Source organism: Curcuma longa, chromosome 2 (genome assembly GCF_044706935.1).
Source record: "Curcuma longa cultivar G26 ecotype Majalengka, Jawa Barat chromosome 2, ITB_CL_G26_1.1, whole genome shotgun sequence".
Classification (NCBI taxonomy): Eukaryota; Viridiplantae; Streptophyta; class Magnoliopsida; order Zingiberales; family Zingiberaceae; genus Curcuma; species Curcuma longa.
In genome coordinates, this window is record NC_133862.1 from 11,191,181 (window position 1) to 11,209,063 (window position 17,883).

Below are 17,883 nucleotides of genomic sequence, written 5' to 3' on the forward strand. Positions count from 1 at the left end.
GCTCTGATACCACTTGTTAAAACCGATAGAATCAAAATATCTTCACAATGACATGATATTGTCCACTTTGAGCCTAAACCCTCATGACTTTGTTCTTTGGCTCCCCCAAAAGGCTTCATTCTAATGGAGATATTTTCTATCCTTTTAACCCCATAATCTTTTTTATGTACTTTAAATGTGGAACTATATTTACACTCTTGCAACTCAAACACATATTATTTTAAATGTGTATCACATGAAGAGTCTGCCTCACCTCACAAAAGCTTTTCATAAGAGTATCTTGTTGATCTTCCTTCTCCAAATCAATATTCTAATATGGATGCGCTGAACCTCCACTGATCTGCATAAAAGAAAAGATTAAAAGGATGCTAGAAGCAATCACACTCAGATAAAATATTCAATAACTATTAGTGTCCTTGTTTTTTATATCAACAAATGCAACATACACAGTATAAACAATAATTATAAAATTACACATGAATCATTGAAATGCATTTTTTAATTACCTTTTCTCCTCCCTCAGAAAAGGATAGACTTGAAGACTGATATAATGTGTTTTTTCCCCACGAGGTCATAAAATATGAAGGTATAGAACTGCGTTGTTCAAGAACGCACAATGATTTCTGGATAAAAAGAAACAAACAGGACAAGCATAACAGCATTAAAATATTAGAGAATATCAATGTCCTAATCATAGAGACTGTCTGTTGTGGCTAGGTAAATGACAAACATGTTTGTAATTCAACCGGCCAACATATGAAAATTACAATACTTATTACGATCACAAGAGATTGCCTGACAGCGTGTATACCAAGAACAAGGATCGACATTTGAATTCGATGGTGCCACTGGAAAATAAGTTTCACTTGGCTTCTCCACCAACAGGGGCCTTGCTATTTGGCTCAAAGACATACTTGATGAGTGATTCCTTAACAGAGAGTAGCTCGGGAAACTCTTTCTTCAGCTTTGAAGCATCCATCTCGTTGTTGCTCCGGGGTGCCACAATCACCTTGGCCTGCTCTTCCAAGGTAAAGTTAACCCACTCAAAGCTGGGGTCAATGTACTCCTTGTACATCTCCAGAATTTCATTGTGACTGACCACACCAGGGTTTGTGAAGTTCCAAATTCCTCGACAGTTCCTTTTGGCCATCTCAATAGAAATTGGCAAAAGCTCATCCAAGATGGTCATGCTGTTGGGAATGTTCACCACTTTGTTGTAACGGGCAATCTTGGTGATGAAGTTCCGAGGGTTCTTGAGGTCTGATGAGATCGGCATTCGAACCCTTAGCGTGCACACATTGTCATACTCCTTGAGAAGTTCTTCGACCTGCATTGCAAGAAATGAAAAGATCAAAAATCAACTAGGAAATGATTTTGTTTGAGCACCCCCCCTAATATCTTTATTACCATAGCTTTAGTCTTCGAGTAGAATGAGCCAGTAAAATTTGGCTTGTCTTCCTCCTTGAAACCAATGCCTGACCCTTCTGGATGTGCACCATCATACTCAAAGATACATCCAGTAGCATAATTCAGCAACAACAAGCCATGCTCCCTGCAGACATCTGCAAGAGTAAGAGTGCCCACCACATTGGTGCGGATCGTCTCCGTCTTGTGAGACTCACACCAGTCAACATTGGGCCTGCCAGTCACGCCTGCAGCATTAAGAACGTGTGTTGGCTTCACCGCCTGGATGTCGAATTCAATCTGCGAGCGCTCTTGAAGACGGCCCTTTCCGTACTCGAAAGGTATGCCCTTCTTCTCACAAATCTTCCCGAGCAAGCCACCGATCCACCCTGTTCTACCATATATCAGAAACTTGAGAGAAGGTTTAGTGTTCTTGGGAGCAGGGACCAGCATTCCTGTTTGATTAAAATTGATGCTAGTTTGCGAATTCTTGTCCTTGGAGGCTTCGTGCCCGATGATTCCGGGGATCATCAGCATCCGGGGATGCGGCACCAATGCGCCGGAGACATCACCCCACCACTGGGGGTTGCTGGTGTACCACTCCATCGTCTTCCGCAGCCCATCCTCCCATGTCGTCCGTTCGCACCAGCCCAAGTTCTTCAGCTTCTGGTCGTCGAGGAAGTACCTCTGGTCGTTGAAGGGCCGGTTGTCCACGAACTTAATGTGGGAATCGGGGTTCAAATTGAAGAGCCCGCAGATGTCCCTGGCCACATCGACTACCCTGCGCTCCTTCTTGGTGCCGATGTTGTAGATATGGCCGATCTCGCCGCGGTGGAGGACTACTTCGAAGGCCTCAGCGACGTCCTCGCAGTAGAGATAGCTTCTCACATTGGACCCGTCACCGTGGATGGGGAGTGGTTGACCCCTCATCGCGAGGAGAATGAATTTGGGGATCAGCTTCTCCGGGAACTGGTTGGGCCCGTAGACGTTGTTGCCGCGCGTGGTGATGACGGGGAGGCCGTAAGAGCGGCCGTAGGCCATCACGAGCATCTCCGCGCCGGCCTTGGTGGCGGAGTAGGGGTTCGTGGGCAGCAGCTGCGACGCTTCGTGGTTTCCGACCACCGCGTCCTCGTCGGTCTCGCCGTAGACCTCGTCCGTGCTGACGTGGATGAAGCGGCGGACCTGGCCAGTAACCTTGCAGGCTTCGAGCAGGACGTGGGTGCCGTAGATGTTGTTCTTGGTGAACTCGAAGGAGTTTCCGAAGGAGTTGTCGACGTGCGTCTGCGCGGCGAAGTGCATGATGGTGTCGATGGACTCGGTGACGAGGAGGAACTGGACGAGGTCGGCGCTGGCGATGTCGCCCTTAACGAACTTGAAGTTGGGGGAGGCACGGGAGGGGTTGAGGTTGTTGAGGTTGGAGCAGTAGTCGAGCTTGTCAAGGACCACCACCTTGTAGTGCGGATAGTTCCGGACCAGGCGGTTGGCGACATGGGAGGCGATGAAGCCGGCGGCCCCAGTGATGAGGATGTTCCTTGGCGTGTAGCTCGCCATGCTCGTCTATCCTGTAAACAGCGACAAATCCGTTCAACAACGTAATCCGAAGCTTGCAGTACAAGAGGAAATTCACAAAAACGTCGCGAAGCCGATCGCCAGCGATCCGTCAGATCTGTGGCCAATGCAGGTGAGGGGGGGGAAGAAAAGGAAACCGAAGAAGGGGAGACGAGAAGAGAGAGCTTGCCTGGAGCCTAGGGCTTGAAAGGGCGGTGCGGCGGACGGAGAGGGCGGAGCGTTAGATGGCGGCGACGGCGTCGTTGAGGTTCCGTCGATGCGTCGGGGATTAAATAGGGGATCAGATCCGCAGGACCACACTGACAGCTCATCGCCAAAAACTTGACTTATTTATCCATATAAAATCATAATTTAAATACCGTAACAATTAAACCAAATTTTTATATTGATTCACGAGTCCATATATTTTATGCCGCGATGTGAAATCGTATAAGAGGCGATTCCCTTTTTTAACAATACATGAACTTTTTTTTATTCCAAAAATATCTGCATAATAAAATATTATTAAAATTAATCAAATTCATTATTTGATAACATTTTATTTGTTTTTTCTCATATTAATAAATCGTAATTAGATTTGCGCAAAATTGAAATGGTAATATTATAAATTAAAATTATTATATTACTACTTTGAGGAAGGATAAACTTAGTAATGCCATATGGAAAAGATTAAAATTTAAGTTAATATGTGTACATTCAAATTTATGGCTAGAAGTAAAATGGGAAAATAAAATAAAATAATCTATTTGTAAAAACCAAATTGAGATGAGAAATAACTTAATTCTATTTAATTTCTTTATATTTTTCCTTCCAAAATCAGTTTGTCTAAGTAGGTACATATAGGCGCACTAATATATTTCTACTTTATTTATTAAAAAACATTAATTTTAAATTTATTATAATACGGCAGATGAAATTAGATGGCTTTTATAATATTGTAATAAGTAATTTTAATAAAATTGATAAAAAAATCAAATAAGATTATTTTAAAAATAAAAAATATAGTAAAAAATTCTGTTTTAATTTTTTATTCTGATAATGATGGAATGTACTTCTGATAATTAGGGCCGACGTGGGAGTGGGATGGGGGTAGGTTTCGTTGCGAGGACGACGTGGCGTCCTACGTGCCCATGCTTTGGTAGGTGGTATACTTGGTAGTTGGCTTCGTCGCACGAGGATGGTTCGCCAGGCCGTCGAACAATTAATGCAGACAAATAGCGTGTGATGGACACTTTCCAATTTCGCATGATTGAGGGTCAGGCCCAACGACTCCAGTACAAGGTCTAATCCGTCACGATTCAAAATCGATTCAAGAATGAGAGGCGGGCTAGGCTGATCTCGAGTTGGCTGAGTTCGTCGAGGGATTGGAGTTCACTTCGTGTGAGTGCATTATCTTCGATTCGAATTCTGACAACGAAATTCTTTTTAACAAATATTATATCTATAAACAATAATCGAATCCGACCCGTGAGCAGATCTAATTTAGACCTCGCCCATGGGCCAGTTGAGTTTGATACGACACAACCTTATTTTTATTGTGGGCTGTGCCAAACAAACAATCGGATCCAAACGAGCGTAGCCCAATTTATAGCTCGGTCTCCCCACTCAGTCACGTCGCAAAAGCAAACAGTAGCATCTCCGTTCGACATTGAGAGATCGGCTTTGTGCGGGTGAAATAAAAAGCCATGATTTCCTTATTGGGACCTTCAAAGAGGCTAGAGCAAGTATTGAATCCACTTGGTTGGTTGTAAGTGTTGAGAAGCTTAAGTCCTCTCATCATTTTGACCTCCAACTCAGCTTGACTTTGACTTAATTTAATCATGGGTAGATTCTCCTCTCCCTCATATCAATTATCATGCACGAACCTAGTTTGTCAACAACTTACGCCCACATTGGTTATCACAATTCGCTTCACTAGACTACCTAGGCATGATGCTAGATTGTTGTAAGTCTGTCCCCGAGGCATAACTGAATTGGTTATGACGGAGAAAGTTACAAAAGTGGGCAAGAGTTCGAATCTCGGTGAAGTCAAGATGATACCCTTCTCCGTCGTGGTCAATTATAGTTTCTCAATTTACCTCCTCAAAGATGATCGTGGGACCAACCGTGTGGGGATGTTGAGATGGCGAATTCTACTTTTTTTGTGGAAGTAGATTGTTGCAAGTCTTATTTTTCGATGGACAAGGATGGTTCCTTGAGTTTGATTGTATTCAAAGTTTGTATAGTTAGATGGAATTTGATGCCGTAACACCAAACGCACTAAAAACTCCCAACTTCGCCCATTAAATTTGGATGAGCAAAGACTGCGTCAGCTCACTTGCCAAACCAAATCGCACTATAAATGATTGGGTGAATTAAAGATTCCTACTACCTTTCACCAACCACTTTATTCAGTATATCAACTATTATTAATATTTCGGTTTTATTTGGTAAGAAAGAACAACCACCAACAATATTCGTTGGCACATAAATAATTTATAATTTTTTTATTATGATCAATTATAATTTTTTAATTTATTTTTATATATATATAATCATGAGATGAATTATGAAACTATTAGAGTGACGGATCTTTGCAACTCGACAACGGAAACAGTTTGTTTTTTTTCTTAATTTTTAATTTTCTTCTTTAATTTTCCATATTTCCGAGCATTTTCTCTAAAAAATTTAGATTTTATTATATAATATAGACAAGAAAAATCGCGGACAATTTTTTAAAATAAATAAATATATATATATATATATATATAATTTTTTAGTAGTATGTCTTTTTCTTCATCCTGCACTCGCAGAGCTCGATCCCTGCGACGGTTGCTCCACCAGCTGCGACGATGAGCCCCAGGAGGCAGGGCGGCGTCGGCGGCTGGCTTAAGAATTTCCCGGGCCTCACCAGGATGAGATCAGGGAGTGTCCTAACTTATCCCCTTGTTGGAGTCGCCTTCTTTGTGGCCTTCGTCTACCTCTCCTTTGGGGACTTCAAGCCTTCTCCGGGACTTGCGGAGATGAGCTTTGTGGAGAGGAATGGAACCCAGTTCGTGGTGGATGGGAGGGCGTTCTACGTCAATGGCTGGAATTCGTATTGGATGCTGGACCAAGCGGCGGAGGAGTTCAGCAAGTCGAGGGTTACGGAGATGTTCCAGATCGGCGCAAAGATGGGGATGACGGTCTGCAGGACATGGGCGTTCAATGACGGAACCTACCACGCACTGCAGGTTTCCCTTGGCATCTTCGATGAGCGCGTCTTCAGGGTATCAAATCATATATTGCTTTATGCTCCTTGCTTTCTGTTGTTAGGGGTTTGGAGCTAGGAAGTGTCTTTTGTTGTGTACTATCACCATGTTCCAAGAATAAGGAATCAGGTCTTTCTTTTTTCTCACAGTTCTGATTGATAGGAAGATAGCATTTTTATTTTGTTAAAATTTTGTTTGTGGCAGGCATTGGATTGGGTAATTGTGGAAGCAAGAAGACATGGAATCAGGTTGCTTCTTAGCTTGGTGAACAATTTGCAGCATTACGGTGGAAAAACACAATATGTAAAATGGGCATGGGACGAAGGAATCGGGCTGAGTTCTTCAAATGACTCTTTCTTCTTTGATCCCACAATCCGAAAGTACTTCAAGATTTACTTGAAGGTAATAACTTTTCCCTCGATTAGTCCATAAGAGTAGCAAGTTTGTATATCAGCAGAAACATGATGTTTGTATATTTTTCCCTTCGAAATAAATGGATTTTCCTCACTCGGAGCAATCTTTTTTATTATTTATTTGAAAATATAGGTTCAGTGATACAATTTTATCTTGTCTCATACTACAAATCTTGGTACTAAATTAACAAATTTTTGGTGGGGTGGAGATTGTAATGACAACAATATGCAAAGTAGTTGTTCCGGTCTGGAAATCCCACCACGATGATGTGGTCTTCCGGCATCCAATAATGATGACGTTGAGGCCTTCTCCTAGATTTCTTCCTGTAGCATGGTGATTCCTGTCGAGAGTAAAACATAGTGGAGAAAAGGATAAGAAATGTAGTAAAGTAAATGAAATAGTAGAGCATATAGGATAGTATCAATGCTCCCCCTCTTCCTTTGTTCCCCTTACCTTTATAGAGAGATGCCCAAGAGACTCTCCTTATTAAAGGGGCATTAAAGGTTTGTTAAAGGGTCATTAAAGGGTGTCGTTGTAACTGTCATGTCCTTAAATTACAGTAACCACTATGTCCTTTAATGTTAGTAACCGCCACATGCCGGGAACTCGGAAGGTCGACATCTCGGCGATTTCGGAAATCACCAAGCCAGGAGGTCAGCAGGTCTAGAGGTCGGTTGCTTGACAAGTCAACAAGCCGGATCGGCTTCGAAGTTGAACGGGTTCGGGGGGTCGGATGCTGCCACATAATCCCTACATTGACCAAGTCCTAGAGCATGCCACTCGGACTCCCTGTTGACTGGGTAAGGACTTGTCACGTGGATCCTCTTCAGTAAAAGGTGGAATTCGCTACTCCAGCGGCACCACACGGTCGGCTCCACAATCATCTATGAGGAGGTAAATCGAGAAGCTGCAGTTGGCCACGACGGGGGAGGGCATTGCCTCGGCTTCGTCGAGATTCGACCCTTGCCTACTTCAGCAAGTCTGCTCCATCGTAACCAACTCAACTATGCCCCGGGGGCAAACATTAGTAGCATTAGTAGTATTTAGGAATCAAATTCACAATTGATTCCAATTAATTTGAATTTAGTGCCACCTTACTGTTACCATAATTATGAGATTGTATACTTAGTTGTTATTACCGTAATTATGAGATTGTATATCATAAATAAATATGCTTAAACAATTTGTATATATAGGCCTATTTGGCTACAACAATAACAAAGAATATTATTCTCATTCTCTTCTTCATTCTTTGTCTTTGTTCACTCATGGTATTAGAGAGATTGAGCCATTGAGATCAGTTATAGCCAACAACAGTTGACACTCCTGTGTGTGAATGAAGCCATGACCAACCTTCTTCATTTGACTGCAACTAATTGTTGGTCACCCTCTCTGGAAGGCACAATTGATGGCTGCATTCTTTGCTTAACCAAAGTTATGACTGTCTTCCATGCAACTTAAGCCCTAGTTGGCCTCCTTTGTGCGATGGCAGCCGTGACCATTGTCCTCCACATGATTAAAGCTGCATCTTCCATCTTATCTTACAAGCAGATGATTCAACCTATGATGTTTCAGTAAAGAAGGATCAACTAATCTTGACACTCACCACAACCAACTGTTGATTGCCCTCTTCTAGCAATTACAATCGACGACCGCCTCCTCTACGTGACCGAAGTTCTAATGTCCTCCTCCACACAATTGAAGTCCCAACCGGCCTCCTTTGCATGATGGAAGCCTCGACCACCATCCTTTGCGCTATCAGAACTACATGTTCCATCAAACTTTGCAAGCTGATGATTCATCCTATAACGATTGGGCTAAAAAAGATCAACTAGTTTCAACGTGCCTAATCTTGACACTCACCAAACCTATACTTGGTTGTTAGGCTTGATGGTTATGGTTGAGTCTGGGGGACCCTTGCTCAATCCTTTACATCTCATTTTCAAGCCTGCATCCAACACCTCCAAATGCAACTACATTCCGTGGAATGTGGCAATAGTTTCATTAATGAATATACAATCAGGCAGGACTGTTGGCTATTATGCATTCACATCAATGGATCACTTTATGGTATGTTGTCCTCTCATGAACACCTTTTACAACTTAAATTTTAGTGGACTCCAAACTCTCTTCTTCCTTCAGTACATGTGAGTAGCAAGACTTCTGAAGCAATCCCAATAAAAGGCGATCAAAGCAATAAAGGTGGAAGAGGTCAAGGGTGACGACGAGGTCCAAGACATTAGTCCTATTTCACCACTGGACACTTTGCCTAATGAATGTTATAAGAGATTTAACTCAAATTTATTGGTGGTTTTGCATCACTACCTCAAACTTTAACCTCCTCCTCGAGGCAATAGACTACACTCTACAATGTACTTTGGAGTACTCTCTACTATGATTACTCATTATATGACACCACCAGTGTTCTCGACTACATGATGGTACCTAGATTATGGAGCAACTCATCATGTTCCCAAACACATGTTGGATGCTATTTTGGTTGCAAAATACTCTCTTCACTCTGATTGGGGATCTCTTCACTCTAATTGAGGAGGGAAATGTTACCCCCTTCATCATCAACACGTGTATGCCAACTTAAGAAATCCATATATGCCCTTCAACAAGCTACTCGAGCATGCTTTTATTTTTAAGACTGATTCTTCTCTCTTCTATAGGAGTAGCACTAGCTCTACAATATATGTTCTTATGTATATAAATGGCATTCTAATAAGTGACAATGATAATGAAGGCATCAACACTCTACTATGTCTCTTAACCATGAAATTTCTTATTCAGGACTTCGGCAGGTCTTGATTTCTTTTTGGCATTGAGCTCCCTTTGCATTTAAAAAGGATATTTCTCTCTTAAAGTAAACATATTTCTGGGCTTCTTAAAAGAGTTTTAAAAAAATGGATGGCGCACATTATGTCTCACACAAACTAGTGTAAGTATCATTTCTCTACATTTTCTACTACTGTGACTAATCCTCAAGCCTATCAAAGTATTGTTGGAGCCCTACAATATATCATAATTACACAACCTAATCTTGCTTTCGTCATCAACTGTGCTTGTTGGTTTATGCATGCACCCATTGGTCAATGTTAAAAGAATTATTCATCACCTTAAAGACACTATTTTTCATGGTCTCCTATCATATTGTCACTAGTAAGTGATATATGTGCTTATAGTGATGGAGAATTAGGGTGGTTCTTTTGATGACTAACATTCCAGTATGTGTTTGCTATATTTCTTGAACAAAATCTATCATGACACTCTAAAAAACAACCTACCATGTCTTGATCCAATATTGAAGATGAACATAAAATTATTGCCAAGACAACATTTGAAGTCATTCGGCTTCAATCTCTTCTCTTTGAGCTACATTTGCCCTCCATTATTGCACCTAAATTTGGTGTGACAATGTTAGTGGCATACCTTGCTGCAAATTTAGTCTTTCATGCCAGCATAAAACATGTGGAAATTGATTTCACTTTGTTCAGGGACATGTGATGAATCAGCAACTATTTGTTCCCTATATTTCACACATGATGATATCTTTACCAAACCATATGTTTAGCCTATTGACAACCAATCTCCACTTTTCTCATCTTTTGTTGGATTTGTAAGGTATAACGTTAGCAATATGCAAAGTAGCAGTTAGGAATCAAATTCACAATTGATTCCAATCAATAAGGGTATACCATATCTTTCATATTCAGTGCTACCATAGCTGTTAGCATAATTAGTTTGTATACCATAATTGTTGTTACTATAATTATGAGATTTTATACCATAAATCCAAGTAAATAATTTATATATGCAAGCCAATTCAGCTAGAACGATAACAATGAATTCTATTTTTTTTCTTCTTCGTTCCTTGTTCCTTGTCTTTGATCCCTCATATTGACCTTGAATTTGCATCACCAAAGTTTAATGTGATTACTTTCACCTACAAAGTTTTAATCAAAAGCTTGGTTGAGCTAGGCTTAAGTGCTAAATGGGCAAGAATATATGGAGAAAGGATATATTTTATTATTTTGTTCTAAAGTTTTCCTATGAAATGTGTTGTTCAGAGTGATGTTTCTGATTCTATGATCTGATATGCCTTATCTACAGACCATATTGAGAAGGAAGAACCATTTAACAGGAATAGAGTACAGAGATGATCCCACAATCTTTGCTTGGGAATTGATGAATGAACCACAATGTGCATCTGATTCTTCTGGTGACACTCTCCAAGTATGTCCTGTGATATATATGAATTTTATTCAGTCTTATGCAATATATAACAAAGGAATAGTGAAAAGGTTTATTTTCTGAAAGAAAAAAAAATATACACCCTATAAAGAAAATGTTTATAAATATGGATTTGTAATGCTCAGTTATTCAATGCTAAAAGAACTTATAATATTCATAAAAGTTTGCTATTGAATCTTGGGGCTGTCTTCAGTTAATGCCTAATATTTTCATATAGATTTGTATCTATTCGTCATTCCTAAGCTCAAAAATTAAAGGCAAGTTAGCCATCAATTTAATCTGCCTTGAAAGAAATGAAGGATCAGCAATGCCAGACAAAAAAATTATGATAAATGAGAAAGTTTCTCAAACGTGGTACGGTTATTATTGCAGTTGGCACTGTGTATACATATAAGTTGGAAATATCTGTAAGTATGATTTTGTTTCTGACCACAAGTAGTCGATTCATTTCTATAGGATTTCAGATGAATTATTGAGTTTTTGAAGGGTAGAATTTCAGATGAATTATTTAATTTTAGATGGGTTGACTTTCAGCTTCTATACGGCAATCACATCTATATGGTCAGGTAGTCACATACATGACAAAGTCAGGAGATCATGTCATGTCATGTCAACCCTTATCTGCATATTAAATGTGTAGTCTTGGTGTTTGCATTTTTTTTGCATACTTAGATAAATGTTCCGTAATCAGGTTAAACTAATTACTATGCAGATGACAAATGCCACTATTGTCTGTGACCGGCCAAACAAAATTTTCACCACTAAGCAATTCTCAACATATTTCCTGTCATAATTTTGCAAGTGTTAGTTTTGCTTAATTCAAGCATTTAAGCTCTGAGTTGGTAACTTTAACGGAAATGAATGCAGGAGTGGTTTGAAGACATGTCTGAATTTGTGAAATCAATTGACCATAATCACCTCTTGACTATTGGACTTGAGGGGTTCTATGGACCGGTAAGTTCACAAGAGAAGCAAAGTATCAATCCAGGGAAGTGGTATGGCACTCTGGGATCTGACTTCCTAAGCAACTCCAAAATCTCCCATGTCGACTTTGCTTCTGTGCATGTATATCCTGATCAATGGTACTTAGTGCATGCTCTTGTTTGTAGTTCTTCTAGAAAACTAAACTAAATTGTTCATGAACGGAAAATGAAAAGATTTCCCATAGCTAATTATCAAGCATGAAGAGCTTGCATAACGGACATATCTTTTGTATCTAATTTGATAGAGCCTTAGAAGGAAGTTTTTTGCTCTTTGTAGGTTGTTGAAAGCAAATTTTACTGAGAAAACCAATTATATTTCTAAATGGGTGACATCACACATTGAAGATGGTGATCGGGAACTGCATAGACCAGTCATGTTCACTGAGTTTGGCCTCTCCAAAAAATCAAAGGATTTTGAAAACTCTCAAAGGGTTACCTTTTACAGATCCATCTTTGACAAAATCTACGAGTCTGCAAAGAAAAATGGAGCTGGAGCAGGGGCCATGATATGGCAATTATTGGTTCCGGGAATGGAAGAATATAGTGATGATTATGGGATCATTCCAGGGCTGACACCTTCGGTTGATAGTTTGTTGAAGGAGCAGTCCTGTAGGTTAATGTCATTGAGACTCAGAAAGGATTCATCTGACAGAAGTCCCACGATATGCTAAAGCCAATGGATTTTTTTTTCCATCTCGTCTTATTACAAGCCAGAACAACTCTTTCTGCTACCATTATTTGGATATTTCAAACTAAATAAAAGCAAACTCAATCACTGTTAATTTTAAGGATAGGATTCTTGATACTGGATGTTTTGTTGGTGATAGTGCTGCTGGATTACAAAGACGGAAATAAATAAGATAGCTGTTGTATTTTGTATCGACTTCTCTTTGTGCTTAGCATATGATGTAGAGAGATCTGTTGTAAACTCAGACATTGGCTACTATTTTGTCATTCTACACTATCCTTCGTAGAAGACAGTGAGCATGTCTTACTGGATGATTTTGGACGATCAGTGATTAGAAAATTTGCAGTAAACTTAAGACAATTTGCAGTCATGATAGACAAGATCACAGTCATGATTCCCTAAAGAGCATTAGAAACTCCATTGGCATGAAAACAATGAGAAACAATTTCACAAAGGGACTTGTGTTAAGACTGTTCTCATTATAGGGAAGAAGATGTATGTTCCTAAACACAAGTGCAGCAATTTGCCCATTTATCCCACAAGAATGGTATCCAATTCTCAAATTACATTATCTCCACAAGAATCCCTTCAATCTCACAGTACAATGTCGATGTCGCAAACAGAAGCTCTTGTCGCAGCAATGATTAAGCTAGAGTTATTTTTTGCATTTCCTCTGAATCTTCAATCCCAAGACCATCAATCTTGTCCTCGTTTATTTTGTTGGACAAAAGAAAAGGAAGGAGAATGGAACACTCTCCCTCGCGAATAGTGTAAGAAACAGAGCCATTCACTACTTTTCCAATTGTTTAAGTTCCCCATGGAGTCTTCTACCTCTGTTCTTCCGGGTGGGTCTCGTTTTCATTGAAAACAAGGCCCCAGGTTAGTTGGATCTTGAGGAAGGAAGGAAACATCAAGGTATGCTTCACCTGTATATTCATTCATCTAGCTACGACAAAGCAGTACTGCCTGCACGTTACTGTCGTGCCAAGTGTCAAGGGCTACTCTGTACTGGCTAGGCTGTACCCATTTACATCAAAAAAGAAAAAAAAAAAGTTATTGTAGAAAGAAAGAAATATCGATGGGTATAAATGCAGAAGAAGACAAGTGCCGTACAGGCTAGGAAGTAGGGACATGAGGATAGTTACTCTCATATTTCGACGTCTCACCTGCCAATTAATGACTCGGTCGGCATCCATGCCACCTACCAAAATCTTGACGACGTCAAGTGCATGCACATGAATCCTCCCTCAAGTGGCCGCCCATGGACAATCGTATCTAAGACTAGTGGGAGGCAATAACTTCTGTAGAGGGAATTGAACGTAGAGGAAATTGATTAAATAATCATGATTGAAAAGTTATTATAATTAATGATATAAATGAATTGAGATATAAAATTCATACTTAAAAATGTTATCTGATTTCAGATAATAATAACGGAAAATAATGATATATAATATATATATATATATATATATATATATATATTAAATTTATGCATATATTTTTTGATTATCCACTTAGCTATTGGTTAACTGTCTACATTCTTTGACTTTCAATTTTGCGGGCACAGGTTTGATACTACCTTGGTTCAGTTTTCCTTAGAATTGTTCAGAGACCTTGACGTGCAAATTTTTGTTTGTTTACTTTAGCGTGATGGTATTTATATATCGTTTTTATATGTATAGATGATTGTCCATGAGATATAAGAGCATCCGCAATGCTCACTCATTATAACACGTAATGTTAATAATTAAAAAATAAAAAAAATAAAAAAAAGCATGTGGCTGGCCCACCCCACTGCCACATGAATGCATTCAATGTCTTGAACGTGTTCATGTGGAGGGGTGTTATAACACCCCTCCACATTGTTCATTAACACCCCTTGGGTGTTATTAACACTCCATTAACGGAGCGTTGCAGATGCTCTAATAAATGGATGTATGAACTTCTTTTTTATTATTCTGTCTAATAAAATATGAATGATTCTTGATATTATGTCTCTTTTATTGTATTGGTTCTTTTATCATATCGTCACCAAGTGTATGTAGAAAATGACACTTTCAGGGCATGACAATGTGCAGGATAAAGTTTCAAAAATTATCGTAGAGAGTCATCTTACAAGTCAACTTCTTGTACCTTTAATAAGCAAGCTTATATAATTGATTATAGAACTATGCCTGTGCCACATGCATGATGAATCCCCTCAAAAGAACTTAATGAGTTTACTGTTGATGATAAATGTTGATCTGCCATCGTACAAACTTCTGACTTTCATTCACTCCATGAATGATGTGCAACAAAGCTGAATGGCATTATTCAAGTGTGAAGCACTATTTTCAACATTAGAGGGTAGGCACGAGTTTGATTTTTAAACATCCAAAGAGATATACTCAACCTTACCATGGGAATTAAGAGTTTGCAAAATTCTTCAAGGAAAGAAGCATGAGACCTTAAGCACTACTCTTCGAGGAAAGAAGCTAAGGAATTAGATTCGAAGAAAAGTTTGGTGCTCAAGATGTAGTCCAACATTGAAAGGGGTGAGAGAGCTTACTATCCACACTGCACACAATTGGCCCAAATTATGCCATGTCGGGCCGGACGGGCGGCCCATCTAACACCTCTACGATACAGGACAAAGAATATTTCTGACCAAGGACAACACCTTTATTGTTGTACAACCATTACAGCAACACCATTGCAAGTCTGTCGAGAGGAAAGGAAACAAATCTAACACGTTTCTCGATCCTCGTTTTTTTGTGTTCTTTAAAAAAAAACTTCTTTTAGGTGGCACGGATTACTTTAATGCGGTGTAAAATTTACAGAATACAGTGACCTCAGTAGTTGCCTCTTTTTCCTTCCTTTCTCGATCCCTTACACGCCATGCATGCCCACCAAACCTTCGTGAAGATGATTGTGAGAAGGACAATTATCGTACATTCCTTGCTGAAAATAAAAAAAATCATCAGCTAGCCTGTCGCCTAGATCTCTGTTGGGAGCTCTCGATCGTAAGCTTCAGACACGGAGAGGGGGGAATGATCTAGCTAGCTTGCTTGCTAGCTGCCTAGCTGCATGATTGGGGAAGCAAATAATTTGGGTGGTAATTAATGTGAGCATGGAGGAGAAAGTGAGTGTGGGATTGCCAAATGATGAGAAAAGAAAGAGAGAATGGTGGAAGGTCGCTTTAAGAAATCACGTTTCCCTATCATCTGTCTACTAAACCCCTCCCTTCCCTGATCTCCTCGCACCTCTCCTCCTCCTATTCCCATGCCCCAAGAGTTTGCTCCCATGGCGATGCTAATTGTAAATTGATGGTTGAATCATCTTCTTCTCGTTCAAGCTACTTGCTTGCTCGACGGTGCACTCAAGCCTCCAGTGTCAATGGCGAATCCTCTTCTTCCGAAGCAAGTAACTGAATCACACAAGTTTCTGGGTTTGTAACCAGAAGTTCGCTCTCTCTCCGCTGCGCTATTTTTACTGTTCTCTGCTTCCTGTCTCACGGGGACAACTAGAAAACGCCATAAAAAAGCTTGCTTTTTTGCACCAACAGTGCCCGAGAAGGACATCGCACGGGTTCCGACCCTAAAGGCCAGATTTTGACAGTAATGGCAGACGCTCTAGTGTCCTCTGAGCCGGAGAGCAGCGCCAACTCGATTTCCTCCTCTTCCCTCTCCTCGCCTTCGAACCAGACGGCCGCCAGCTCCGCCGGGGCGGCGATGAGTAGTGGCGGCGGAGGCAGGAAGCGGGGGCGTGACGGGAGCAAGCACCCTTCGTATCGCGGCGTCCGGATGCGGGCGTGGGGGAAGTGGGTGTCGGAGATCCGTGAGCCAAGGAAGAAGTCACGCATCTGGCTGGGGACGTTCCAGACGGCGGAGATGGCTGCGAGGGCGCACGACGTGGCGGCTCTGAGCATCAAGGGCGCTGCCGCGGTGCTTAACTTCCCCGACCTCGCCGCCTCGCTCCCCCGCCCGGCCACCCTCTCCCCGCGCGACGTCCAGGTGGCGGCCGCCAAGGCCGCGGCCATGATCCCTGCTCCTCTTCCCGAGTCACCCGAGGACCCGAACGCCTCCGAAGAGCTCGGCGAGATCGTGGAATTGCCGCGGCTGAGCGAGTGCCTCCTCGACTCGGCCGACTCAGAGAGCGAGTTCCTGTACCACGACACGGCGCCGGCGGAGTGGTGGTTGCCGTGGGCGGAGACCGGGTTCGGTTTCGGACCGGACGAGATCTGGGCGCCTTCGAACGCTAGCGACTCGACCGGGTTCGGAACTCTTTTATGGGACTGCTAAACCTTAAATCCCTCTCACAACCCTAATTTTGCAAAGGGGCTCAAAACCCTCATTTTAATTTACATTCTCTTTTTTTTTTTTTTTTTGTGCGTGTTTTCATGTATTTTTCTCGTGGAAAATGCATTTTGTACATTGCTTTAGAAAATCATCAAAAATAATGAAATGTTGTATTTGATTTGTGCAAAACAATGAAATCAATTGTGTTGGTCTATTCTCAATTATCAAGATACATCATAGACTAATTTTCTCTAATAAAAAAGATAATTCTAAAATATTGATTGCAAACTAATGTGTTATTCGTGTCTTTTGATTTACTGATTTACTTTGATGACTGATAAAATTTTTTTATAAAATTAAATTGAGCACCTTCAAAAGTAATAGACAGGAAGAATTGAATATCTGAATTAAAAAATTATATATTTTTAGTTTTTAACCTAGAAAAGATTTATAAAATGAAATATATGCAAACATAAAGCTAATGGAAAAGGCCAATCTTTTCATTTTATTTCACAATTGTTTATTTGTTTAGTGAAGTGTAGAGTTGCACGTTTGTTGTTCTAACTTCTAATAGGAAAATAATAAAATGGATTTAATTAGGATTAAGGATTTTGCATGGTTTACGAGAGGTTGTTGTGTCCTTTTCTTGTTTTGCCACTTTCATCGAGTTGTTTGATATTGTTAGCACTCATGACTCAACCACAGCTTTATTTATTTTTTATTTATTTGAGAATAATTATAATAAAAAGATTACAATTGTTTGGTATCTAACTCGTGTCAATTATATTAATTGTTATATTATCATCTTAATAAATGAATTTAATGTCCTTTCTGACTAAAGTTAGCATTAATTGCACTAATTAATAGATGAATCCAATGCTCGTGAATAAGATTGATATTGACTTGGTAATACATATAAAATCAATTAAATTAATAAATTTAAATATATTTATAATCAACTTGTTAATATTCATCAATAAAAAAATTTAAAATATAAAAAGTTTAAATAATAAAATAAATTTGAATTAAGAGATGAATTTCAAGTCAAGTTGAAATTA

At 40.1% G+C, this 17,883-nt stretch overlaps 3 protein-coding genes across 5 annotated transcripts; 2 read left to right on the forward strand and 1 right to left on the reverse strand.

Moving 5' to 3' along the window:
* Positions 1–636: 636 nt before the first annotated feature.
* LOC141820838 (trifunctional UDP-glucose 4,6-dehydratase/UDP-4-keto-6-deoxy-D-glucose 3,5-epimerase/UDP-4-keto-L-rhamnose-reductase RHM1-like) lies at positions 637–3,208 on the reverse strand. Its single transcript, XM_074708196.1, has 3 exons — positions 3,143–3,208; positions 1,408–2,966; positions 637–1,327 (listed from the first exon to the last, which is right to left on the reverse strand). Exons 2-3 carry the CDS (start codon positions 2,953–2,955, stop codon positions 863–865), a joined length of 2,013 nt encoding a protein of 670 aa, XP_074564297.1. The 5' UTR covers positions 2,956–2,966; positions 3,143–3,208; the 3' UTR covers positions 637–862.
* A 2,575-nt stretch (positions 3,209–5,783) lies between these two features.
* Positions 5,784–12,783, forward strand: LOC141821923 (mannan endo-1,4-beta-mannosidase 2-like). The gene is made up of 5 exons (XM_074709308.1): positions 5,784–6,221; positions 6,408–6,605; positions 10,734–10,856; positions 11,742–11,956; positions 12,135–12,783. Exons 1-5 carry the CDS (start codon positions 5,805–5,807, stop codon positions 12,526–12,528), a joined length of 1,347 nt encoding a protein of 448 aa, XP_074565409.1. The 5' UTR covers positions 5,784–5,804; the 3' UTR covers positions 12,529–12,783.
* A 2,856-nt stretch (positions 12,784–15,639) lies between these two features.
* LOC141821331 (ethylene-responsive transcription factor ERF039-like) lies at positions 15,640–16,990 on the forward strand. 3 transcript variants are annotated; one of them, XM_074708743.1, is made up of 2 exons: positions 15,640–15,989; positions 16,093–16,990. In XM_074708743.1, exon 2 carries the CDS (start codon positions 16,148–16,150, stop codon positions 16,826–16,828), a length of 681 nt encoding a protein of 226 aa, XP_074564844.1. In that variant the 5' UTR covers positions 15,640–15,989; positions 16,093–16,147; the 3' UTR covers positions 16,829–16,990. The 3 variants fall into 3 exon arrangements, with proteins under 3 accessions (XP_074564844.1, XP_074564845.1, XP_074564846.1); XM_074708744.1 differs by having other exon boundaries at positions 15,640–15,975; XM_074708745.1 differs by having other exon boundaries at positions 15,640–15,950.
* Positions 16,991–17,883: the final 893 nt, after the last annotated feature.

Bases quoted from the DNA above. Each gene is read 5' to 3' on its own strand.
- LOC141821923 (XM_074709308.1), top strand. From the start codon at position 5,805: ATGAGCCCCAGGAGGCAGGGCGGCGTCGGCGGCTGGCTTAAGAATTTC. The intron at 6,606-10,733 runs GTAATAACTTTT...CCTTATCTACAG, and splicing joins ACTTCAAGATTTACTTGAAG to ACCATATTGAGAAGGAAGAA. The intron at 10,857-11,741 runs GTATGTCCTGTG...AAATGAATGCAG, and splicing joins CTTCTGGTGACACTCTCCAA to GAGTGGTTTGAAGACATGTC.
- LOC141821331 (XM_074708743.1), top strand. From the start codon at position 16,148: ATGGCAGACGCTCTAGTGTCCTCTGAGCCGGAGAGCAGCGCCAACTCG.
- LOC141820838 (XM_074708196.1), bottom strand. From the start codon at position 2,955: ATGGCGAGCTACACGCCAAGGAACATCCTCATCACTGGGGCCGCCGGC. The intron at 1,328-1,407 runs GTAATAAAGATA...CTTGCAATGCAG, and splicing joins ACTCGAAGACTAAAGCTATG to GTCGAAGAACTTCTCAAGGA.